A 25,775-nucleotide genomic window follows, 5' to 3' on the forward strand; every position below is an offset into this window, starting at 1 on the left:
ACTGCTGGCTGGAAGTAGCAGCCCAATTAGCATGCACCAGGTACATTGAGTGGGAAAGGGTCAGATCATCATCCTCATGGCAAATCCCAAAGGCTCATGGGCTACTTGCAAATTGAGTGCCACCTGGATCAATCTCTGATAAGGTGCTTAAGGTGGTCTGATTAAATTTATGTCCATCACTGGCAATCATGTAATGCCACCAAAGCTTTTGGTGCCACAGGATTGCCGGCCTTGTAGCGGCATTCCTTGGTACATGCACCACAACATTTTTTGCTTTTTCATTCCTATAATATGTGCAAAGCAAGAAAGCCACCAAAACCAAACCAGTGCTGATGAAGGTGGTTGCTGGGTTCAGCATTGAATATCCTAGTTTCTGATCTTGTCCTGCCACTTGATATGGAGCAGCTGACTGAGACAGTAAGAATTGATGATGTTTGGCATATCAGCCTCAGAGATAATAGCCTTTTCCCAGAATATAAGGATTTGCTGATCAAGTGGTTGGAGAAGCAGGGCTGTCAGACCTGTGTTGCTGAGGGTCACAGGCGGGAGTGGGGTTTCTGTTGTCTTGTTAACTGCATTTCCTATTAGAGCTAGTCTCTGGCACCAAAGTAAGCCATAAGGAAGTCAGAGATCTGAGTGTTCTTCATGTGAGGGGAACAAAGTCAACACTGCACTTCCCTTCTTTTGAACAATCTGATTGCAGGGTCCCTTTTCCCTAAATTACCCTTATATTATGAAATAAATCCTGTCATCTGAGTACTCTGCAGCTCCATTGTTAATGCTAATGAGGTGTATCTCATACGTCCTGGGGGGAGGGCTGGACCTTTAATTTATTAGGGCTCTGCCCTACATATGCCTTGTCATTAGATCACAGTATTAGATTTACATTTGGTTTAAATCTTTAAAAAAGGGAAGAAGGAGGATTCTGGGAACTACAGGCCAGTCAGCCTCACCTCAGTCCCTGGAAAAATCATGGAGCAGGTCCTCAAAGAATCAATCCTGATGCACTTGCATGAGAGGAAAGTGATCAGGAACAGCCAGCATGGATTCACCAAGGGAAGGTCATGCCTGACTAATCTAATCGCCTTTTATGATGAGATTACTGGTTCTGTGGATGAAGGGAAAGCAGTGGATGTATTGTTTCTTGACTTTAGCAAAGCTTTTGACACGGTCTCCCACAGTATTCTTGTCAGCAAGTTAAGGAAGTATGGGCTGGATGAATGCACTATAAGGTGGGTAGAAAGCTGGCTAGATTGTCGGGCTCAACGGGTAGTGATCAATGGCTCCATGTCTAGTTGGCAGCCGGTATCAAGTGGAGTGCCCCAAGGGTCGGTCCTGGGGCCGGTTTTGTTCAATATCTTCATAAATGATCTGGAGGATGGTGTGGATTGCACTCTCAGCAAATTTGCGGATGATACTAAACTGGGAGGAGTGGTAGATACGCTGGAGGGGAGGGATAGCATACAGAAGGACCTAGACAAATTGGAGGATTGGGCCAAAAGAAATCTGATGAGGTTCAATAAGGATAAGTGCAGGGTCCTGCACTTAGGATGGAAGAATCCAATGCACCGCTACAGACTAGGGACTGAATGGCTAGGCAGCAGTTCTGCAGAAAAGGACCTAGGGGTGACAGTGGACGAGAAGCTGGATATGAGTCAGCAGTGTGCCTTTGTTGCCAAGAAGGCCAGTAGCATTTTGGGATGTATAAGTAGGGGCATAGCGAGCAGATCGAGGGACGTGATCGTTCCCCTCTATTCAACATTGGTGAGGCCTCATCTGGAGTACTGTGTCCAGTTTTGGGCCCCACACTACAAGAAGGATGTGGATAAATTGGAGAGAGTCCAGCGAAGGGCAACAAAAATGATTAGGGGTCTAGAACACATGACTTATGAGGAGAGGCTGAGGGAGCTGGGATTGTTTAGCCTGCAGAAGAGAAGAATGAGGGGGGATTTGATAGCTGCTTTCAACTACCTGAAAGGGGGTTCCAAAGAGGATGGCTCTAGACTGTTCTCAATGGTAGCAGATGACAGAACGAGGAGTAGTGGTCTCAAGTTGCAGTGGGGGAGGTTTAGATTGGATATTAGGAAAAACTTTTTCGCTAGGAGGGTGGTGAAACACTGGAATGCGTTACCTAGGGAGGTGGTAGAATCTCCTTCCTTAGAGGTTTTTAAGGTCAGGCTTGACAAAGCCCTGGCTGGGGTGATTTAACTGGGAATTGGTCCTGCTTCGAGCGGGGGGTTGGACTAGATGACCTTCAGGGGTCCCTTCCAACCCTGATATTCTATGATTCTATGGTGGTTGGGTGATGAGACCAGGCATCATGTGACAGTAGTCTGTAGCTTCCTATGAGAGATTCTCTGTCAGAGAGAAGGTTGGGGCTAGGAAAGGCCATGGGGAAGTTTCTCCAGAGATAAGCAGAGTCTGGAGTAGGCCTGGCAGAGCTCTCCTGCTCAGGGGAATCCGAGAGTGAACTGGGATCTGAAGCCCCAATACAAGGGTAACTGGGAGACAGACCATCAGGGAAGTGCCCTCAGTGGATCTAGAGGGGACCAGGGTCAAAGAGGAGGAGGGGAAGGAATCTCCATACTAGCCATAGGGAAAGGCCTGACTGAAGTGACCTGCAGTGACAGGTGGGAGCAGATGCTGTAAGGGGAACAACAGTCTTGAGAAGAAGACACTTGAGGAAATACCATGCAGCAGAACCTGTGTTTTGGAATGAGCAGTTGAGCCCAGCAAAGGGCTTAAGAAACTGGAGTGGGGGACAGTGTGGGTCTGGTTTCAGGTGAGATTGGAACTGTTTTAATAGACGAGCCTCCAAGAAGGGGCGTTGTTTAACTTGCACAAGAGCCCAGGGGACAGTTTGAGAACCTGAAGGGGGAAACTGAGGCAGCAGGGTCTGGTGCCAGTTCAGGTAAGACCCTGTTATGCTGCTCTATAGGAGTGATGCTTCCTTGGAGGTTGGGGATTGTAGGCGGGTAACTCTTCTTCTCTTTCGCTTCCCACACAGTCTGATTTTCTTTTTTGCTTGTAGTATGTGGGACATCAGTCTAAGAAGTGGAAGACATTGGTGCAAGCAGACATGTATTATCAGCACTCACTGCTGGCCAGGGTCTTGGCTGCCTGGAAGGTAGGAGGATTATGTTTGTTTTGTTTCTCAAGCTTGCTGTGTCTGCACCCTCCACCCTGAGGAGGGAATGCCATATCTGCATTTGTGTTTGACTTTAGAACCCACACAGAGTATAAAGCCTGATGCTGCTACCGCTCCTGGAGTGTCTCCCTTGAGCTCCATTGGTGGAATCCTGTGTTTCTGGAGTACATGGGTCCGAGGTCTGACTTGTGTGGCTGTATATATGTAGATAGCTGCCAGTTACTCAGGATGGCAAAACCCATGTTGCTAATGTATAATTGCTATTGACAGTAACAAGAGAAGTGCTAAACTCTGGTGGCTGCAGCTTCTGCATCTGCTCCTGGACAGCTGCTGCTGAGAGTTCCCCAGAAAACTCCTCACCATAGTGTTCCTAACAGCTGGGGGAAGTCTCACTTCAGCACTGCTTTCTTTGCAGAGTTATCAGCAAAACATACAGTGCATTCTACGCCAAGTCGATGAAAAGGAGGAGGAGCATAACAGGGCACTGTTGCGGTAAGCCTGTCTCTCTCCGTGCAACTCTAGAAAGAAGGAGTTGCCCCAGGCCTCCTTGACTGACACATTCACTAATCCCTGAGCTTTTGACACTGAGAACTAACTCTCCCTTGCTTCACTGTTTTTCTGCATCTCAGCCGAACTAAAAGGAATGGAAACATTCTCATTGGACTGGATGCTGGCCGTGACCTTCTTGTGGATACTCACGTAGTGAGCCACCTCACTACCACCTGCTTTTAGCATGCGGAAACCTTGCCTGTGCCTCTCAAGGGTCAGCTGCCCAGCTCCATGGGCAACATGAACACTCCCTTCTAGGCTCCACCAGCCCCTCTGTCTCTCTACAGGCTAGCAATGGGTGCACTCCAACCCTTGAGCCCTCTAATTGTCTCCCCGGTATGTCCAGCCCCTGGTGCACTGTACACTCACAGTATTGACAGATTTGCTGCTTCCAACGAAACAGTAAACCTCAGTTTATCAGTTCCACCTCAGATCACCGCTCCTCTGAACACACTAGCACTTAGATATGTTTATAGTAAAAACAAGTGTACGTTTATTTAACAAAGCATAGAGACTGAAATAATAGTAAGTAGAAGTATTGGAAACAAATGGTTATGTATGAACTAAAATCATAACGTTCTAGATGTTAGAGTTAATTAACTAGATGCTCTAATGTCTTGTAGAGTAACGCTTATCCTTGCAGTGCTTCACAGCCAGGTTGGCTGTGACCTTCCTTTCATGACACACACTGTCAGCTTGCCTCCTAGGGAAGGAACTAGTGTATTCCCCCCACCCCCAAACACATACCAGTCCCATCCTTTGTCTTTATTCATGAACAGGACCACCTCTTCTCCCCACTGTTTGTTTCATCTTGTACATTTCCTTTCTTGTAGATTTCACAATCTCTTCTTTTGCCTGTGGCTCAGTATGCAAATAGGCATAGAGTGTGAGGCATACAGTATACAAATGACCAGGCAGGGAGATAAGTGTCTGCTGCCTCCTGCCTGAAAGGAACATCTCCGAGTTATGTCACCTCCTGGTGCCTTAACTCAAGATCTTAAGAACATTATTTTCAGTAGAGATACATAACTCCTTAAATATTATCCTTACATAAGTTTTGCAATGACGACCAGAGCGCTATTGGCTCTCAGTAGAGCTTTCATATGACACCATTTGATGAGCTATTGTGCATATATCCCAGCAGATCCCTCTTTGTGCCAGTTGGCATCAAGAAATCCCTGGATGACTTTGCCCATTATGCATCAATCTTTTAAAACATCTTTTGTCCAGTTTCAAAGCCTTCTCCTTATGGCAGAACTGTTCTTGTGGTGCCTGCTGGAGCCACAACTCGGAACAAACGTAGGATCAGACCCCAATAAACATAGTGGCTGGTAAACTACATCCTGCCCTTGCAGTGGATGGGCTCTGCTATGAACTTAAAGTGATGGTGCGCTTGGGGCAGATATAGTTTGTCTTGTTTCTTACTGGTGGTAGGCCCAGGAAGGGCATTGGTCACCCTGCATTAATTGCAGTCACTTCAGTTTTTTGTACCAACTGGGAAATGTGTTTTGCTGCTGTTTTGTCAGTGCCTGGCTGCACTTGTGGGCATGATGTCAGGTGCTTGGCTATGTTTAAGACACTAGAAACAAAGGTGGGTTTGTGGATGCAGCAATTTTTTTGGGTTCCTCTCCATGAATGGAAAGGTGCCAAAGGTCGAGCCAGCTTCCAAGAGGTGGGGAAAAGTATGTGGTGAAAATCACTCTTGATCTCTAGGTTTTTGTTTCCCACTTTGTCCTTAGACAGGTGCTGAGTATCTGGAGAGAAAATACTGTTGCCCTTGTGGGTGAAGCTAAGAAAGCTGTACAGGCAGAACTGCACTACAGGAGATCAACTCTCTCAAAGGTGGGATCTGCGTAGGGGACTTGGAGGCTATTTTAGCAAGGAAGTAGAACCAGTCCAGGCAGGAGTCACTTCAGGGAATAGTACAGTAGTACTTAGTCGGGGGAAGCTTACAGCTTCCCGTAGGAGGCACTACAAAGAAGGATGCAGAAGCTGGGGAACTCGCTGCTCTGAGTCCCAGCCTATCTCAGCAGGAGTCTCTGCAGGCACTGGCTGTGAGGGAGTCCACAGCTTTTCGCTATCCCATTTCCCGGAAGGGAATAGCATGGCAGCTTTGTCTGTGTGGAGGAAAACACCTTCAAGAAATGCAAAGGGGATACGGGTCAAATGGCTGCTCTTAGAAACCCTGCTCTGGGGGCACAGAATTTCCATTAGTGGCGGGTTTTCTCACACCTGCTGCAGTTGGCTTGTGTGATGGGGTGACAGGGTGTGTTTGTGATACTGGTAATGTGGGGCACATGACTTCAATTCTAACCTCCAGAGAGTACTGCTGTATTAGTTTGTATCCTGTCTCTCTGCTCTAACTCCCTAGGTGCTACTCCAGTGGAGGGACACTACCTGTTTGCGAGTGTACTGCCGGCAGCAGAAGGCAGCAGCTCTGAGGCAGGCCAGGAGGTGTTTGGATATGGGTGAGCCTCGGGGATGAGGAGTGTAAAGCACTCTCCAAAGGACCTGGTCACTGTGTTAGAGCAGCGTGTGGCTTTGTTGCATGAATTCTGACACTAATTCATTGGTGTGTGAATCAGAGAAGCACACATCTCTGTAAGGCAACTCATCTCTGCATAGATGAGATGAACTGGCTCTGCCATGAGGACTGTGTGGTAGTGACGTTCTACAGGGTTTCCTGCAGTATAATGTGTGTTTATGGGTTGACTAGCTGTGTACAAATTAAGAAATCCTTCCTAGGGTAGGAGGGATGGCCTACTGGATAGGGCATTGGCCCAGGATTCAAGCAGTTTGCCACAGGCTTTTTGTATGATCTTGGGCCAGTCACTAAATCAGCCCTGAGCATCAGTTCTTCATCTGTAAAATACTTGTAACACTTCCTCCTCGCAGGGGTGTTGTCAAGATAAAATCCATTAATGATTGTGAGAAGCTCAAATAATACAGTGATGAGGGCCATACAAATACCAAGAGGTTCAGGCAAATCTTGATTAAAAGTAGGCCTGTTGATTAATCGCAGTTAACTTACGTGATTAGCTCAAAAAATTAATCACGATTAAAAAAATTATATTGATTTAAATTACAACACAGAATACAAAGTGTACAGTGCTCACTTTATATTATTATTTTATTACAAATATTTGCACTGTAAAAATGATAAAAGAAATAATATTTTTCAGTTCACCTCATACAAGTACCATAATGCAATCTCTGTATCATGAAAGTGCAACTTACAAATGTAGAATTTTTTTGTTACATAACTGCACTCAAGAACAAAGCAATGTAAAACTTTAGAGCCTACAAGACCTCTCAGTCCTACTTCTTGTTCAGCCAATCACTAAGACAAACAAATTTGTTTACCTTTACGGGAGATAATGCTGCCCACTTCTTATTTACAATGTCACCTGAAAGTGAGAACAGGCGTTCGCATGGCACTTTTGTAGCTGGCATTGCAAGGTATTTATGTGCCAAATCTGCTAAACATTCATATGCCCCTTCATGCTTCAGCTACCATTCCAGAGGACGTGCTTCCACGCTGATGATGCTGTTTAAAAAATAAATGTGTTAATTACATTTTAACTGAACTCCTTGGGGGAGAATAGAATGTCTCCTGGTCTGTTTTACCTACATTCTGCCATGTATTTCGTATTATAGCAGTCTTGGATGATGACTCAGCACGTGTTGTTCGTTTTAAGAACACTTCCACTGCAGATTTATCAAAACGCAAAGAAGGTACCAATGTGATATTTCTAAAGATAGCTACAGCATTCGACCCAAGGTTTAAGAATGTGAAGTGCTTTCCAAATTCTGAGAGGGACGAGGTGTAGAGCATGCTTTCAGAAATCTTAAAAGAGCAACACTTGGATGCAGACACTACAGAACCCAAAACACCAAAAAAGAAAATCAACCTTCTGCTGGTAGCATCTGACTCAGATGATGAAAGTGAACATGCGTTGGTCTGCACTGCTTTGGATCGTTATCGAGCAGAACCCATCATCTGCATGGACGTATGTCCACTGGAATGGTGGTTGAAGCATGAAGGGACATATGAATCTTTAGCACATCAGACACATAAATATCTTGCAATGCTGGCTACAACAGTGCCATGAGAACATCCGTTCTAACTTTCAGGTGACATTGTAAACAAGAAGGGAGCAGCAGTATCTCCTGTCAATGTAAACAAACTTGTTTGTCTGAGTGACTGGCTGAAGAAGAAGTAGGACTGAGTGAACTCGTAGGCTCTAACGTTTTACATTGTTTTATTTTTGATTGCAGTTTTTATTTTTTTTACATAATTCTACATTTATAAGTTCAACTTCCATGATAAAGAGATTGCATTACAGTACTTGTATGAGGTGAATTGAAAAACACTATTTCTTTTGGTTTTTATAGCAGAAATATTTGTAATCAAAAATAATAATATAAAGGGAGCACTGTACACTTTATATTCTGGGTTGTAACTGAAATCAATATATTTGAAAATGAAGAAAACATCCAGAAATATTTAAATAAATGGTATTTTGTTGTTTAACAGTGCGAATAATCACCATTAATTTTTTTAATTGCTTGACAGCCCTAATTAAAAGTAACTAGAATTAATAATGCTTTCCATCCAAGACTCACGGAATCCTTCATACGTTTGTGACTTAATGTCACAGTCCCCCTTCCCCTCCCCCTTACAGGAGGGAGGTGGTATTATCCCCATTTTCCAGGTGAGGAAACTGAGGCACAGAAAGGTCAAGTTACTTGTCTAAGGTCACAACTAAAGTTGTTGGCAGAGCTGGAAAGATATTGCAGGTCTCCTGACTCCCCATACTATGCCTTAACCACAAGACCATCCTTCCTTCCAGGTGAAATACTATAGTAGGCACTGAGAAATAATTGTCATACAAACCTGGAGACTAAAGAGCTGATTTCTTGGGTGTTCCTGACTGAGATAGAAATGGGCATTCTGCTGGTTCCTTGGTTCATGTCTTCTTCTCTTAACAGTGTATTTACGGGCCACGTTTCTTCACTGGAAGGAATTCACCACAAGGTCCTTGGTGCTGAGAGTCCAGCTAGACACTGCAGCTCAGCACCACCAGAGGCAACTGCTGCGAGAGTGCCTGATAAAGTGGAAGCAGTACCATCTGCAGTGCATAAGGAAGATGGTAAGAAAGAGCAGGGAACATGGGAGGTGAAAGCTCTAGTCTGAAGGAGAAAGCCCTCTCCACAGCAGATGCCCCTCTAGAGGAGCACTTTCATAGACAGAGTTCATTTCCGCTGTCTAAGCTGGAGAGCAGTGGGAGCCTTGTGTAACATGGAGGAGTGGCATCTCTGTGAATCACCTGTCACAGCAAAAAATCCTCGAGAGAAGGGGGTGGAGAGCATTCTCATTTGGGAGGGGAGATTGGGAAGGGCTGGGATTGCCCTATGTGGGCTGTTGGTGAGGGAAATCCTTGCTGGGCTCAGGCATATTTGCTGAAGGATGGACTGTTGAGCGCTGTCATATTGATGATGTCTGGCTGTCATTAATGCTAATGAAAGGTGACTATGGGTGGGGTCCATGTTCTGCTTTCCTGCCAGCTGGCCCAGATAAGTGGTGTGTGTCTGTCAGTGTGACTTATTATGCTGATTCCCTGACAGCTCCTGCAGAGACGGGGAGGCCAGCTGATGGCTCAGAGACTCTGCTTTACCTTCTTTTCTTGCTGGAAGAGACAGGTGAGGAACTATCCCACAGAGACAGGCACTGAGCCTCCTGCTGGTCCTGTCCAACTTTCTCCTTCAGACTCCATCTGCTGCACTGAAATACAGAGGGGGGAGTGTCATAAATATAAAGGGAAGGGTAAACCCCTTTGAAACCCTTCCTGGCCAGGGGAAAGCTCCTCTCACCTGTAAAGGGTTAAGAAGCTAAAGGTAACCTCGCTGGCACCTGACCAAAATGACCAATGAGGAGACAAGATACTTTCAAATGCTGGGAGGAGGGGGAGAAACAAAGGGTCTGTGTGTCTGTCTATATGCTGGTTTTCTGCCGGGAATAGACCAGTAATGGAGTCTTAGAACTTTTAGTAAGTAATCTAGCTAGGTATGTGTTAGATTATGATTTCTTTAAATGGCTGAGAAAAGAATTGTGCTGAATAGAATAACTATTTCTGTCTGTGTATCTTTTTTGTAACTTAAGGTTTTGCCTAGAGGGGTTCTCTATGTTTTTGAATCTAATTACCCTGTAAGGTAATTACCATCCTGATTTTACAGGGGGGATTTCTTTATTTCTATTTACTTCTATTTCTATTAAAAATCTTCTTGTAAGAAAACTGAATGCTTTTTCATTGTTCTCAGATCCAAGGGTTTGGGTCTGTAGTCACCTAGGCAAATTGGTGACGCTTTTTACCAAACCTTGTCCAGAAAGTGGGGAGCAAGGTTTTGGGAAGTATTTTGGGGGGAAAGACGTGTCCAAACAGCTCTTCCCCAGTCACCAGTATTTGTTTGGTGGTGGTAGCGGCCAATCCAAGGACAAAGGGTGGAATATTTTGTACCTTGGGGAAGTTTTGACCTAAGCTGGTAAAGATAAGCTTAGGAGGTTTTTCATGCAGGTCCCCACATCTGTACCCTAGAGTTCAGAGTGGGGGAGGAACCTTGACAGGGAGTAAGGAAGCTTGTATCCTTATATCATCTTATATCAAGCTTATATCATCTGGGCTGGTGGCTCCATTAGCATGAGGTACACCCATTCCTGTGGCCTTAGGGTAACCCTCTCAGCCTAAAGAAAAGGGATGGAGTTCAGTGAAATCCCCATCACCCACATGCACTGGGTGTCTGTGTCAGGTTGCAGTGTGCAAGGGTGGGCAGTGTTAAAAGAAAAAGCCACCCCCAATGAATGATATTCAGCAGCTCTTTCTTGTGGCCAGCGGAAATGTCTTTGCGTGACGGGAGGCAGCCCTGCAGGCTAAAGATTTAATCCTTTTGCTTTCAAAACTGAAAGGTAATGCCTTTCAGCCGCTCCATAGGCGGGGCCTTTCCTTGAGCTTATGTGCAGTATGTGTGACCCTTACGAAGGAGTAGAAGGCACAGGGAGCTGATGCATTCTCCCACTACAATCTCCATCACCTCCGTAAATCACATCACTATTTCATCTGCTGGGATCTCTGGGATATAGCACATAAATGCCTATCCACTGAACCAGGCGCTGTGTGATTTGTTTTGCCAACAGCTGGCGCAGAAGCAATGGGATCGGCAGGAGACAGTGCGGGCACTGTGGCATTGGTCACTTTCGCTGAAGGGGAAGGTAAGGTGTGTATAATGTGCACTTCGGGATCTGCACTGTGTATGCATATGGGGTCAGCTCTACTGGGCAGATGGGCCAGGGAGCACCTTCCCCTCTTTGTTTCATCCTCAGAGCTCCCTGTGCTGCTCTGAGGTTCTGGATATCTTGGGTCCCTGGCTCTGATAAAAACTATTGGCCTGAGACTCCTCTGTCTAACTCCAGCTCATTTCCTCACCCCATCCCCCAATCCTTTAGAACAGAAACTAGCCATGATACATATCTGGATGTTACTGTCCTGTGAAGGTACTTGTGGTCTGCAGGGGGAGTTTTTGGTGCCTAGGAGTAACTCTTGTAGCTGTGCTCTTGCAACTTGCTGTACCTTCTCTTTACTGCAGGTGTTTGATGCCTGGCTGGGGTTTGCCCGGGAGCAGCACCGGAAGAAAGGCCGCATTGAAAAAGCTGTAGCAGTTTACCGTGCTGGCCTGTTGAAGGAGGGTGTGACCCAAATCCTGACATACATGACTGGCATGAAACAGTTCCGGGGGCAGCTTCAAGCCCAGCACCAGCTGAAGGTAAACAAGACTCACATCATTGCTCTGTCCTGGGCACTACACCTGCCCTGAAAGGAGGTGGGATTTCAGGTTTTAAGTTCATTGCTTCTCTGATCTAGAGGTATCACTCTGTCCTCGTCGCTCAGCAGACCTCATTGTCCCTCAGCGGGGTCTGTAATGCTTCAGACAGGTGCTGCTAGGTAGGAGATTGAAGTCCAGGACCTCCATGGTAGCATTCTCTGAAATGCTTCCAGTTCCATGCGCAGGGCCACTTAGGCAGAACTGCTGGGTCTCAGTGCGTGGATGAGACAATGGTGTAGGGAGAAGGGGTTTAGATTTATTAGGAACTGAGGAAATTTTTGGGAAAGGGGGAGCATATACAGGAAGGATGGGCTCTACCTTCACCAAAATGGAACCAGATTGCTGGCACTTAACATTAAAAAGGTCATAGAGCAGTTTTTAAACTAAAGGCTGGGGGAAAGCTGGCAGGTGCATAGGAGCATGTGGTTCAGACAGAGACATCTCTTGGGGTAGGATCTATTAATGGAGATTCTCTGTGTCCTGTAAGGAGGAGAGGATGGGGACAATGATAAAATACAGGTAGGATCTGATGAGAAACAGTCAAACGAAAAAGAGTTCCATTCAATTACAGCTAAAAAGTGATTAGTTATTAAAGTGCTTATATACAAATGCTAGAAGTCTAAATAATGAGATGGGTGAACTAGAGTGCCTTGTATTAAATGAGGATATTGATATAATAGGGTAATACCAGGGTACAAAATATATCGGAAGGACAGAACAGGTCGTGCTGGTCGGGGAGTGGCATTATATGTGAAAGAAAGCGTAGAATCCAATGAGTTAAAAATCGTAAATGAATCAAACTGTACCATAGAATCTCTATGGATAGAAATCCATGTTCTAATAATAAGACTATAGCGGTAGGGATATATTACCAACCACCTGACCAGGACGGTGATAGTGACTGTGAAATGCTCAGGGAGATTAGAGAGGCTATAAAAATAAAAAAAAAACTCAATAATAATGGGGGATTTCAACTATCCCCATATTGACTGTGTTACAAATTATACCTGGTAGGACACGCACACAACTGCTACGAATTACACCTGGTAGGACACGCACACAAATGCTGCAAATTATACCTGATAGGTCATGCACAGTTCGAATCTAGGCTGAGGCACATAAACAAAGTCCACAACTGCAGAATTCCCAAAAGACACTAAGTTTATTACGCTCGAGCTTGGTGCCCCCCTGCTAGCCAGGAGAGGACTCCGAATACAGATTATACAAAGGTTATATACTTTTTAGCAAAGCATGTTGCCCTCGTGCATCGGAAACCTTAGCCAATAAACAAACCCTTTTCTTATCTACCACCTATCCCTGCTTGGTGCATTCCTCGTGCTAAACTAGTATGTTAATTACACAGTATGGTCCTAAAGCCATGCATCAGTAACTTTTATTATCAGGATGGGAGGCCTCACATCAAAGGCCAGGAGATAGGGAGTTTAGGGACTGACAAAGAACAGATACTGGAGTCAAGGCAGGCTGGAGACAAGGAGGAGGATTTTCACAGGAATGCAGTAGCTAAGGAACACGGCTACTGGTGCTTGATGTGCTTGTTTTTGGAAAATGGTGGGCCCCAAACCAAAATGGAGTCACATGTGCTAATTTTTTCTTAACAACTGGGTACATGTCACCTCAGGACAGGATGCAGAGAGAAACCTTAAGTGACTGCTTCTTGGAACAGCTAGTCTTGGAACCCACAAGGGGAGAGGCAATTCTTAATTTAGTCCTAAGTGGAGCACAGGATCTGGTCCAAGACATGAATATAGCTGGACTGTTTGGTAATAGCAACCATAATATAATTAAATGTAATATACCTGTGTTGGGGAAAACACCACAGCAGCCCAACACTGTAGTATTTAATTTCAGAAAGGGGGACTATGCAAAAATGAGGAAGTTAGTTAAGCAGAAATTAAAAGGTGCAGCACCAAAAGTGAAATCCCTGCAAGCTGCATGGAAACTTTTTAGAGACATCATAATAGAGGCTCAACTTAAATGCATACCCAAATTAAAAAACATAGTAAGAGAACCAAAAAAGTGCCACTGTGGCTAACCAACAAAGTAAAAGAAGCAGTGAAAGACAAAAAGGCATCCTTTAAAAAGTGGAAGTTAAATCCTAGTGAGGAAAATAGAAAGGAGCATAAACACTGGCAAATGAAGTGTAAAAATACAGTTAGGAAGGCCAAAAAAGTATTTGAGGAACAGTTAGCCAAAGACTCAAAAAGTAATAGCAACATTTTTTTTTAAGTACATCAGAATCAAGAAGCCTGCTAAACAACCAGTGGGGCCACTGGACGATCGAGATGCTAAAGGAGCACTCAAGGATGTTAAGAGCATTGCGGAGAAACTAAAAATTCTTTGCATCGGCCTTCACGGATGAAGATGTGAGGGAGATTCCCAAACCTGAGCCATTCTTTTTAGGTGGCAAATCTGAGGAACTGTCCCAGATTGAGGTGTCATTAGAGGAGGTTTTGGAACAAATTGGTAAACTAAACAGTAATAAGTCACCAGGACGAGATGGCATTCACCCAAGAGTTCTGAAGGAACTCAAATGTGAAATTGCAGAACTACTAACTGTAGCTTGTAACCTATCATTTATGTCAGCTTCTGTACCAAATGACTGGAGGATAGCTAATGTGACACCAATTTTTAAAAAGGGCTCCAGAGGTCATCCCGGCAATTACAGACTGGTAAGCCTGACTTCAATACCGGGCAAACTGGTTGAAACAATGGTAAAGAAGAAAATTGTCAGACACATAGATTAACATAATTTGTTGGGGAAGAGTCAACATGGTTTTTATAAAGGAAAATCACGCCTCACCAATCTACTAGAATTCTTTGAGGGGCTCAACAAGTATGTGGACAAAGAGGATCCAATGGATATAGTGTACTTAGATTTTCAGAAAGCCTTTGACAAGGTCCCTCACCAAAGGCTCTTAAGCAAAGTAAGCTGTCATGGGATAAGAGGGAAAGTCCTCTCATGGATTGGTAACTAGTTAAAAGATAGGAAACAAAGGGTAGGAATAAATGGTTAGTTTTCAGAATGGAGAGAGGTAATAATGATGTCCCCGGAGGGTCTGTACTGGGTCTACTCTTAGTTAACATATTCATAAATGATCTGGAAAAAGGGATCACTTTTGTGAGGTGGCAAAATTTGCAGATGATACAAAACTACTCGAGATAAGATCCAGGCAGACTGCGAAGGGCTACAAAACTGGGTGACTGGGGGCAACAACATGGCAGATGAAATTCAGTGCTGATAAATGCAAAGTAGTACACACTGGAAAACATAATCCCAACTATACATATAAAATGATGGGGTCTAAATAAGCTGTTACCCCTCAAGAAAAAGATCTTGGAGTCATTGTAGGTAGTTCTCTGAAAACATCCGCTCAGTCTGCAGCAGCAGTCAAAAATGCGAACGGAATGTTGGGCATCATTAAGAAAGGGATAGATAATAAGACCTAAAATATCATATCGCCTCTATTTAAATCCATAGTACGTCCACATCTTGAATACTGCATGCAGATGTGGTCGCCCCATCTCAAAAAAGATATATTGGAATTGGAAAAGAATTCAGGAAAGGGCAACAAAAATTATTAGGGGTATGGAACGGCTTCTGTATGAGGAGAGATTAATAGCACTGGGACTTTTCAGCTTGGAAAAGAGATGACTAAGGAGGGATATGATAGAGGTTCATAAAATCATGGCTGGTGTGGAGAAAGTAAATAAGGAAGTGTTATTCACTCCTCCTCATAACACAAGGACTAAGGGTCACCAAATGAAATTAATAGGCAGCAGGTTTAAAACAAACAAAAGGAAGTATTTTTTCACAAATGCACAGTCAACTTGTGGAACTCCTTGCCAGAGAATGTGAAGGCCAAAGAACTAGATAAGTTAATGGAGGATAGGTCCATCAATGGCTTTTAGTCAGGATGGGCAGGGTTGGTGTCCCTAGCCTCTGTTTGCCAAAAGCTGGGAATGGGCGACAGGGAATGGATCACTTGATGTTTACCTGTTCTGTTCATTCCCTCTGGGGCACCTGGCACTAGCCACTGTCGGAAGACAGGATACTAGGCTAGATGGACCTTTGATCTGACCCCGTATGGCCGTTCTTATGTTCACCTGGGAACCTTTCTTAGAGGCCACTTTGAAAATGACCAACACCTGCCCAGTAGTTACTCACAGGGCACAGCGAGGTGAGAGCTCTGCCTGCCTGCCAGGATCATTGTGTTGTGGGAGGCTGCATTAGTATAAAGCATTTTGGATACCTGGGAAGATGCTGCATCAAACCTAGTTCTAGTCTGTTCTTCACTAGACTCCTTCCAACGTGATGGTTATGCTACAACTGCACAAAGGGAGTCTGGAAATGCCACTGAGTCCTGGGTCTGTGTTGGTTGGGAGCAGAATAGCTCTAGGAAGCTGAAAGCCCCATTGTGTTAGAAAATGGTTTTAAAAACAAAAATCCATGGAAAGGATAGGAAAAAGTTGGTACCAACGTAAAATATTTGTGGCTGCAGGGACCATAGTACCTGCAGCTACTTTGGGAATGAAGCCTAGTGTAAGGGAAGGTCCCCTGCTCCTGTCCCTGGCCAGGCTTCCCTGCCTGCTCCTAGTTTTCAAGATAGAGGGGGTCATACTCCTCTGTGCTAATGTGTGGTCTGTTTCACTGGTTTTGGTGCCACTGAGATGGCTGATAATTGTCTATACTGGAGCACAACAGGACCAGGACCAGGATCATGATTCCAGCACCAAGAACTGATAGACTCTAATGCCAGAAAGTCTCCTCATGATCATCTAGTCCAGGGGTGGTCAAACCTTGGCTCGTGAGCCACAAGTGGCTCTTTTACAGTTAAAGTGTGGCTCATGGAGACCCCCCCCCCTCATTCTCCACCTACCAGACTTTGGGGGGAAGCTCAGGATCTCTGCCTTGCAGCGGGGTGGTGGGGTAGAGGCTTCTGCCCAGTGGGAAGAGGAGTTTAGGGGCTGCAGCCCTGCAGGGCACACCTGCCTGGGCTTGGGGCTTCAGCAGGAGTGGGGCAGAAGCCCCGAGCCCTGGCAGGTGCCTCCCACTGGGCAGAAGCTCTGAGCCCCAGCAGATGCGCGTCAGCTCTCGAACTTCTGAAGATTGTCGTATGTGGCACAGAGGGTCAGTAAGCTTGGCCATCCCTGATCTAGTCTGACCTCTTGCACATTGCAGGCCACAGACCTTCACCCACCTGCTCTGATAATATACCTATAACCTCTGGCTGAGTTACATAAGTCCTCAAATCGTAATTTAAAGACTTAAAGTTACAGAGAATCCACCATGGGCACTAGTTTAAACTTACAAGTGACCTGTGTCCCATGCTACAAAGGAAGATGAAAACCCTTCAGAGTCTCTGCCAATCTGGCCTGAGGGAAGATTCCTTCCTGACCTTAAATATGGCGATCAGTTAGACTCAGAGCTTGTGGGCAAGACCCAGCAGCCAGACACCATCCTGTTATCCATAGCTACTTTCCAAGCCCATCCCTTTCTTGGAAAACCCTCCTTCCTGGGTGGCATGCTGTTGCTTCCCCCCACTCTCAGCCATCAAACGACCTGCTGTTCTTTCTGCTTGGCAGGCAGCCTACAGCCTTCACCAGACCGTGTATCGTTGTGCCATGTTGTGGAAACGAAAGGCTCTTGGCAGGAACCTAGACAAGTCTCACTGCTCTTTGCCTTCTCTGAAGAAGAGGGTGACGTTTAAGATGCCCATGCCTGATGCCAACCCTGGGGCAGGAGGAGACGCAGCAAAAGCAGTGACTCTGTGCTCTGTGCCGCAGCCCATGAAGAGCGATGATTTGCCATTCCTCCTGGCTGCTGGCGATTCAGTTCTCAGTGAGCTGTGAGTGTTTCAGCACATCGTGCATTACTCTTGCATTGCATTGCTCAGTTCATTTCTTAAATCCCACAGTGGCTGCTGTGAATTTCCACACAACTTCCCCTTCCCTCCTGATGCTGCAGCGTATGTCTGTTAATGCTGAGTTATAATAGAACTGCTGCATAATGTATACAGCTGCCCATGAATAATGGAAGGACTTGTGACTCTTCCTTGGCAGCCCATTATTAGCCCAGCCCATCTTAATGCCTTCCCAATGAAACGTCCTCACTGTATGGCAATGGATTATTGGGGTCCTGGTGGTCTCTGAGCGGGTGCTCACACAGGAATGCCTGCAAAGTGGTGCAAGGACAGAAATATTACCACCATGAAACTCATCTGACCACAGTGAGGTCCCAGAGCTGCCACTAAGCCACACAGTGCTAGGTCTTAGCTGTGCTGAAATTGGTCAGTCCTCTCCCCGACTTTATGGGAAAGGGGAACTGTGTGCTTTCTGAAAGCTGCTTCCTATAAATCTCTTGCCAACCTTGCTGGTGATCTCATGCTGAGAGTGCATTTTCGGTGGGCAGGGGGATGACTGGGGAGGGGGGATTTTGTAAAGCTGCCTCAGTCACGGGCAGGAGTCCCCGGGATCTTAGCAATTGACTTTTTTGTTGTTGTTTTCCCAGAAACATGGTCCGCCAGGCAAGATTACAGCCCCGTAGACCTGACTTCCTGCTGCAGTCTCTGGAGAGAGAGGGCTTGTTGGGGATACCTTTCAATGAGTAAGAACACTAGATCTTTAAAAGTAGGAGAGGAGAATCTAATCGGAGTGGTGATTGCAATGACCTCTTGCTGTGCTCCTGCCACTCTAACTGAATGTGCCACCTTGTGAGCTGTGAAATTTATTAAGCTGTGCCAAGATCTTGCTTTGCATAGACATCTCTTCTGTGCAATATGAAGGGAAGCACAGTGACATGAAGAGCTTCAAACTGCGTATACAATGGAAAAGAATAACAGAGCAGTCAGAGCCAGTAACCTACCATGTGCTAAGAGCTTAGTTTCACCAGTACATAAATTTGAGGGAAAGACTGAACTTATGTAGTTCATCTAAAACACAGTGTGTTCCCAAAAGAGGCACAAGTTCTACTCTGCAAAGAGTCTGTGCAAAAAGGCTTTGGAGCTGTATGTGTTCGGAGCCTCAATGATTTCCAGAATTTGTGGGCTCAGCTTACAAGCAAAAGGTGTTTTTTCTAGCTGCCTGCCCTGCACCTTAACCTGGAATTTGTGTCACACTGGATACTTTCTGGCTCATGGATCCTAAACCCTGCCCTCGTTTGCTCCAAGACACCAGACAATCTAAATGGAACTGAATTTTGGCCTTGCCGTTGGAACTTAACAATTTCGTTAATGATGTGTGAGCTACAATAGAATCCTGCTCCCTCTGTCTTGGCTGAATTTGCTCTGCAGGGCTAAGAGGAGTAAGTTTTGTTAGTCAATAAACAATCCAGAGCTGACCCTGAGTCCCCACAGGGTGCAGAGCTGCTGAGCAAGGAGTTACCATTTTTGTAGTCACTCTTCGGACTGTGATTTACAGTGCTGAGGATGCTCAAGGAGCCAACTGTGATGCTATCGGTGCTAGTTCTAACTATGCAATAAAAAAAGGAGGATTTGTGCCACCTTAGAGACTAACAAATTTGTTTGAGCAGACTAACACGGCTGCTACTCTAAAAGTTCTGACTATGGTATCACTTCACTCAGAAATGAATGGGTTGAAGCTGCACCTGCTGTAGAAGCATAGATTTTTCAACAGGAAAACCTTATTGAAAGTACTGAGTAGGTTCTTTTCCATGCTCTCTTTAGAAACCCCACTTTTATAACTAGTGGTACAGCTTAAGGGAGAGGGAAGATACTGCAGTTCAGAGGTCTCTCTCTCTCTCTCTCCATTCTCTGTGCTGTCTAAACCTGGATCAGATCCCCACTGCAAGGACCAAAATGATGTAAAAATATACTCCCTGAATACTACTTTTTTTTTTTTTTTTAAACCTGCTGTCAACAGGTTCAGGTTAAAATGCTCCAGGAGGGGAGATACCGCGCACCTAAGATCCCTCTAAGCTGTGCGGCTGTGCAGCTGCCAGTATTAAGCCCCACACAGGGGCTCAGGGCTGTGATGGGGAGAGATGCCTCTCCCCCAGCATGGACCTGCCGTGGTGGTGAGAGGCACCCCTCCCTGCCGGACCCAGCACGGACCAGCCCTGGACTTGCCGCGGTCAGGGGAGAGGCGCTGCTCCCTCGGCCCGGCCCAGCCCAGCCCCACCGCAGCTGCCACAGCCAGGGCAAGGCGCCTCTCCCCCAGCCCTGAGCTGCTGTGGCGAGAGAGGGCTGTGGGGAGTCCTCTCTCTCCACTGCAGCCCTGGGACAGCCTGCACCCCAAACACCTCATCCCCGACCTCACCCCAGAGTCTGCATCTTTCTCTACCCCAGCCTCTGCCTGAGCCCCCTCCTGTACCCCAAATCCCTCATCCTGGCCCCAGCCAGAGCCCTCACCCCCACACACACTCACACATCTCCACGCTCTGCCTGAGACCTGATGGCCGCCCCCTGCCAATGAATTTTGTTAGGTCACATCACCTTCATATTGGTGCACATAACAAAATTCATTCCGCCCATGGATGTAAAATATTAGAGGGAACGCTGCCAGGCACCATCTCTATCTGATGCTTTTTTGATCTTTCATGATTGTGTTGGTTCTTCCAGGCTTGCTGCCTGTTAAACAACTCGACATGGGGTCCTAACCAGGTTGCTATTGCCCCTTAGCAACAGTGCTTTTTATAGCAGGAGCAGCTCAGTTTCTTAGCAACGTATACAGTGTTTTTCAGTGGCTTACCGGGCTGTCTGACTACAATGGATTAACCTTCACTAGGGTGAATGGTTATAACTACGTGTTCCCCTTCTGGCTATATTGAATTGAATATAAAGGAGAATATGGGGCTGGCTGGAAAGTAACAAACCCTTCTCTCTTTCCTTCCCTTTCTAGACTGGAGGGACGAGAGGTGCCTTTGCCGCAAACATCCATGAACAAATATTCTGCTCAGGCTCGGGCCTTACTTGCCTCAACTCAAACAGAGCAAAGCAGCTGTAATCAGCTGTTCCAGATGGATAGCACTAGTTACTCCTCATGCCCCCTTACTGTGCCTACCCCTCCAACCTGTGTACCATCTTGGACGCATGGCACATGCCATCCTGTTCAGACAAGTCCAAAACCAGTGCTGTTGCCTCCCTCGTCCTTCATGTCACGTTTGAAATGTGAATCAGAAAAGGTGAGTTTCATGCAGAAGTAACTATAATACCGGACAACTGGAGTTGGCTGATACAGCTTTACTGTCCGACTTTCTTCTAGGGGTCCCACCCCTTCTTGCCCGAGCTGGCCTGTGCCTCCCCTAGCACCTGGTCCTGCCTTTTTAATAGATCAAGTTAGCTAGGCTCCAAATGCACATCAATCCTTTCTCCTCCACTTGCCACGGTCACTACAGTGACAATCTGAAGCAACAATTTGCTTTTTGGCTAATTCATGTGTGTGGTATTGCACTAGAATTCATGTCTTTCCTGGTCCTGTCCCCTTCTCAGCAAGATGTCATTACTAGCTGCTGACATCTGAGAGTGCTGCTCTATCAAGGGGTTCAGAGTAGCTACAGCCAGATGAAATCTAGTTGAGACTGACCAAATTCAGCAGCAGCTCTTATGTCTGCAGGTTTCTTTAGCAAACAAAGGGAGGGGGAGGGAGGAATGGGACTCTGCAAACATTTGAACAGCATTTAGATTCCTCTGCTCTATTGCAGAGGGGAAGAGTTGTTTACCCTTCCTGAAAGGATGGGAAAAGGCACCTGTGGACACCAAGTGAATGCAGGGGTCCCCCTCAGTGGAAGGAGGGCTTAGTATGTTAGGCCACAGACAGAGAGTCCAGTTTTAAAACCCTTTGTGGCCCTGTTCACCCAAATCCTATTTGAGAGGTGAGATAGCTGTATTTATATCACCTTATTGTGCTCCTGACTTTGTAGAGTGAAGGTCAGCCCTGGAAGGGTCACCTGGAAGCTTTTCTCCAAGACCCTCAACAGGCCACTGTGGGGAAGGAGAGGGAGCAGCCAAACTCACAGGCACATCTGCTGCTGCGCGAAGATGTCACAGGAAAAGAGAGCAGGCCAAAAACTGCAGGTATGTTCTCATGTCTAAATTACAGCAGCCATCCCCTGGCCATCCCTGACCTGGCAGCACTGAAAGCCTCCCCCAATATGTGCAAGATTGGATTGGGGAAGAGGCAAAGCTACCTGCTCATTGAGCCAGTGTGTGGGAGCTGACTGGGTGTTGGAGGAAGAAATCAGCCATTTGTTTTTTTGAAAGGGAAGATACAAGTGATACGATTTTCTATGCTCCAGGGTGTTCAGAGGATTAATTGGGAGACCAGTTCTCCAGAAGTGAAGGGTGGGAGCCTCTAGGACCCAGCCTGGCCAGAGAGACCAAAAGCAGAGCCTATTTTAATGCTGGGGAGTTCATATAGCATAACCCGAATACATACTCCTCCCTGTCTCACAGAATGTAGAACTTGCTATAGAAGATGTCCCATAACACAAGAAACAATTTCACTGATACAAAGCACGGTTTTTGGGGCACTGCTCACCCTCAAAGGCATTAAGAACTCTCAGAGGGCTCCAAAAAGGGTAAGGCTAGGGAATAGAGGTCAAGTGTGCAGGTAAAGCCACAGCTTTGGGTTTTAAGGAGAGAACCCAATGGAGGGAGAGGGATAGTCAAGGGAGCAAGTGACACATCATAGCACTCATCCCAGCAGTGCTTTGACTGAATGCCAGATGTTACGTGAACCCCAGTGAGCAGGTAGGATCTGAACACCACAGCCTGCAGTTCAAAGCGGTTGTCTGCACTACAGCCAGGGTCTACCTTTAATTAGAAGCATGAAGTGCAGATTCTAAATGTTCCATAGGATGGGGATAAGGTGCTTCCTCCTAACAGGAATAATGTAAATTGTACAGTGTGTATCTGCTGCTTGTTCTTCCTGGGCCAAAGCCTGGATAACAGGTCCAAAACCACAGATCCTTAGTGCTGCTAAGCCATACATTGAAGGACCTCGCAACTCCTCATGCATACGCAAGCTGAATTTGGAGTGAGTCAAATCAACAGTAACGCGTACAGGCTCTGTAGGATACTGCATGTTGGAAGTCTTGGCCCATTCTCCTCTTGTGGGTCATGTTCCAGTCGCAGGTGAAGAACCACTCTGCTGTTAGCCTGGAAAGAGAGGCTAGAGGTGGTGGTGTGTCAATTTTGATAGACTAAATAGAATCAAAGAGAGAATCAAAGGTGTTTACTTGACCCTGTCACTGTGCAACACTAAACAGTCAAACTAGGCTCAGCATTTTGAATACAGAGACCTCAGGCTGCCTAGTACTAGGCCAAATACACCATTCAAAATCTCTTTTATTAAAGATACAGAAAAAGTCAAAACAGTTAAAGCATTTGAAATGTATGTAATACATTAAGCCTTTTGTTTTAACAATATCCTTTGTTCTCTTTCCCTTTGGCTGTATAAGGACTCTGCCCACCCCCAGAAAATTAGTCGAGAAGGGTTTGAGCTACAGTTAGTTTTAAAGTCTGATCCTGTTTCCTTGCAAACAAGACAGACAGACACAAAAAGGCAGAGAAAAAAACAGTAGAGAGAAAATGCAGCTTCTGTCTCTAGTGCTGATTTTACTTTCAGCCCTGCTACTGGAGAAACACAGGCCCAGTACGTGGCAAACCACTCCGAGGCCTGGCAAAATTGTACCAGCATCACGCTTTGCTTTTAGCTGCCTCTCTGGTCATAGGCTCATTGTACTGTTGCAAAAGTGGCAGTCTTGGCAGGCTAAGCAAGACTCTTAGTAGACAGAGGCAAAAGGAAACAGAAGAAATAAGGTGCAGGAGGAAAATGATACATAAGAGAATAGGTGAAAGCAGGAACCAAAGTTTTACACCTCAGATGGTATTTGGGATTTAGCCAAAGCTAGTGGAGGTGGTGATGTCATCTTTGTTCATCTCAAAATCGGGATGGTGAAGGGCCAGTGGTGTCCCGAAGGACCCTGAGGTCCCAGGAGATGATGTGAGTGGAAGCCATGATATGAAGCTTGCTCCCTTTAGTTCACCCATCTCTATCCTCTCCCAAAGTCTTAAAAAAACAAAAACAAAAAAACCCCTCAAAAGTCAAGTAATGGACAAACTAGCCCATCTTCTCATTGTTCTGCTCACCAATTAGGCCTAATTTCTGACACGACAGTTTGTCTGTTTGAGTTCCAGACCCACACTTTTTTGTTTACCAGATATATCAGCACAGTCCCTGATTTATAGCAGGCCTTTTTGTTTGGACTAATTCAGTCTGTCTTAACTTTTGCTTAGTCTTATAAGCAATTTTATGTAACATGCTGAGTTAGACTTTCATTATCTTTTCCCCATCAACACTTATTGTTAGAGGTGATTGGATCATTTTATAAACTTTTAGCCACTTTTCCACAGTTAAGCTCACAAGTGAGGTAGGTCTTTCAGGACCCAGTTATTACAACAGAGGCAGCATATCACATGATAGCAATGTCGACCCACAGGCCCGGCACAGTGGTAAGTTTTTGCCTACAAGCCTGTCTGCTTCCCAGAGAGGAAGAAGCAGGAAATAGACAGAACCTCAACAGCATCATAATGTGTGTGCTTTGTGTTTGGTTTCAGTTGAAAGTAAGAGCAGACAAGGCTATTCCACGGAGGGAACAGAGCTGCAGAAACAGCTGGAAGCAGAGCTCCAACACATCCGACAGCAAATGCAGCATTACCACGATAGCAAGCAGGAGCTCAAGTACGTAGCGAAGTCCCCTTTAGCCAGCCTTACTGAGTGTTCTTAATCCAATGTTGCATTTCTGTATGGAAGTACAGTTCTGCTCTGAAAAGTGACACCTCCTTACTCAGCAGGTCTGTCTCCTGGGCCTGTTCAGTCACATCTGCTGACTTGAGTGTGTAAGAGTTGTGGGTTTTTTGTTTACTCTTATTAGACCTGCACTGCCAATACAGCTTGGAAGGAGTTACCTTTTTGTGCATCCTTGGCAATGGTTTACTGTTACCTATGGCAACCAATGAAGGAAGTGTGGCCATACCAGTGTCACTGAGGGCATAATCTGAAATCCGTGCGGTTGAATTGGTATAACCGACTCAGAATGTAGTCTTCAGACTCTACTATGAGTCTGAATTTATGAGGAGGAAAGACCCCGGCTTGGCTCTCAGATCCCAGCCTGGTTTTGTAGAATAGGCAGTTAGAAAAATGTTGATGTGAGTAGTTAATTAGACATAAACATATAACCTTAAGTGGGATTGTAGTCACATTTCAGAGTGGAACAGGACTTTAAGGGGGAACCCACTGCTAGGGAAAGAAGCAGCAGTGGACCAAAAGTAGGAGAGGAACACCCAACCTTTCTTGTGTTCTCCGGGGACGCATTCTCACTGTTTTCCTGCTAACATACAGAGCCCAAAGACTGGAAAATGGGTCCTTTATATGGCAGTGGTGAAGCTAGTTTTTCCTACAGTGGGTCTGATGGTGCATAATGTTTAGAATATTTTTGAAACTTATTTTAAACTGGCTCTTACCACCCAGCTTCCACCTAATATGCTGCAGCTTGGGTTTCATCGCTAAGTACCTATACCTCCTGCCAGGCATTGCACGTTTACTGCCAAAAGGCATTTACTGTAAATGCAATCTTTTATAAAATGGTCTAGAAAGAGCAGTGACACTGAACTCCTTTCCAACAATGTTTGCAACTAGTGCTGGTAGTGACTGTCCTTGGCATCTGCAACTATTGATGCAAATGAGTTAAATGTACAATGCACCTTCCGTGTCTCACCCTAGCTTGCTATGATCCTATTCCCTCAGGTCATGCCGGCGGCAGGCGCGCATTCTGAACAAGTGGCTAGAAATGAGTACTGTGGGCACCGGGGCAGCGGAGCAAGATGTTATGCAGCAAGTTCAAGAAGAGCTGGATCAGGTATGTGGACAAATAGTGGTGTGAAGGCCAGTCCCACAAAGTTACTGAGTAAAAATTATAACACATGGTACTGCAAAGAGAAATGGAACCTGCCCTGAACAGATTTAGTCTAATTTGTATGATTGTGAAACAAAGGCTGAAGGCAAAATGGGGCAGTTGTGGGAGATTAGTAACAGCAGGGTAGGTAGAAGAGGGGAAAACTTGTTTCTTACTGGCCCCTTGGAACAAAGAGTAGAAGTGGCTGCCAAAGGGGATAATGAACAAAGTAGATTAAACTATTCACATTTTCCTCACAACCACAAC

General features: G+C 45.7%; 1 protein-coding gene across 1 annotated transcript in view; it reads left to right on the plus strand.

Annotated features, from left to right (window-relative positions):
• SFI1 (SFI1 centrin binding protein) overlaps positions 1–25,775 on the plus strand; it is a gene marked incomplete at its 5' end in the record, with an annotated part of 49,111 nt that overhangs the window by 23,006 nt on the left and 330 nt on the right. Inside the window, 14 exon segments of the mRNA XM_084649592.1 lie at positions 3,032–3,127; positions 3,564–3,640; positions 5,437–5,539; positions 6,069–6,165; positions 8,690–8,850; positions 9,326–9,400; positions 10,890–10,964; positions 11,339–11,515; positions 17,180–17,442; positions 18,105–18,200; positions 20,453–20,735; positions 21,474–21,627; positions 24,172–24,295; positions 25,361–25,472. Of these exon segments, the coding sequence (XP_084505718.1) occupies positions 3,032–3,127; positions 3,564–3,640; positions 5,437–5,539; positions 6,069–6,165; positions 8,690–8,850; positions 9,326–9,400; positions 10,890–10,964; positions 11,339–11,515; positions 17,180–17,442; positions 18,105–18,200; positions 20,453–20,735; positions 21,474–21,627; positions 24,172–24,295; positions 25,361–25,472 (1,893 nt within the window).

Source organism: Lepidochelys olivacea (assembly GCF_965140295.1).
Source record: "Lepidochelys olivacea isolate rLepOli2 genome assembly, chromosome: 15".
Taxonomy (NCBI): Eukaryota; Metazoa; Chordata; order Testudines; family Cheloniidae; genus Lepidochelys; species Lepidochelys olivacea.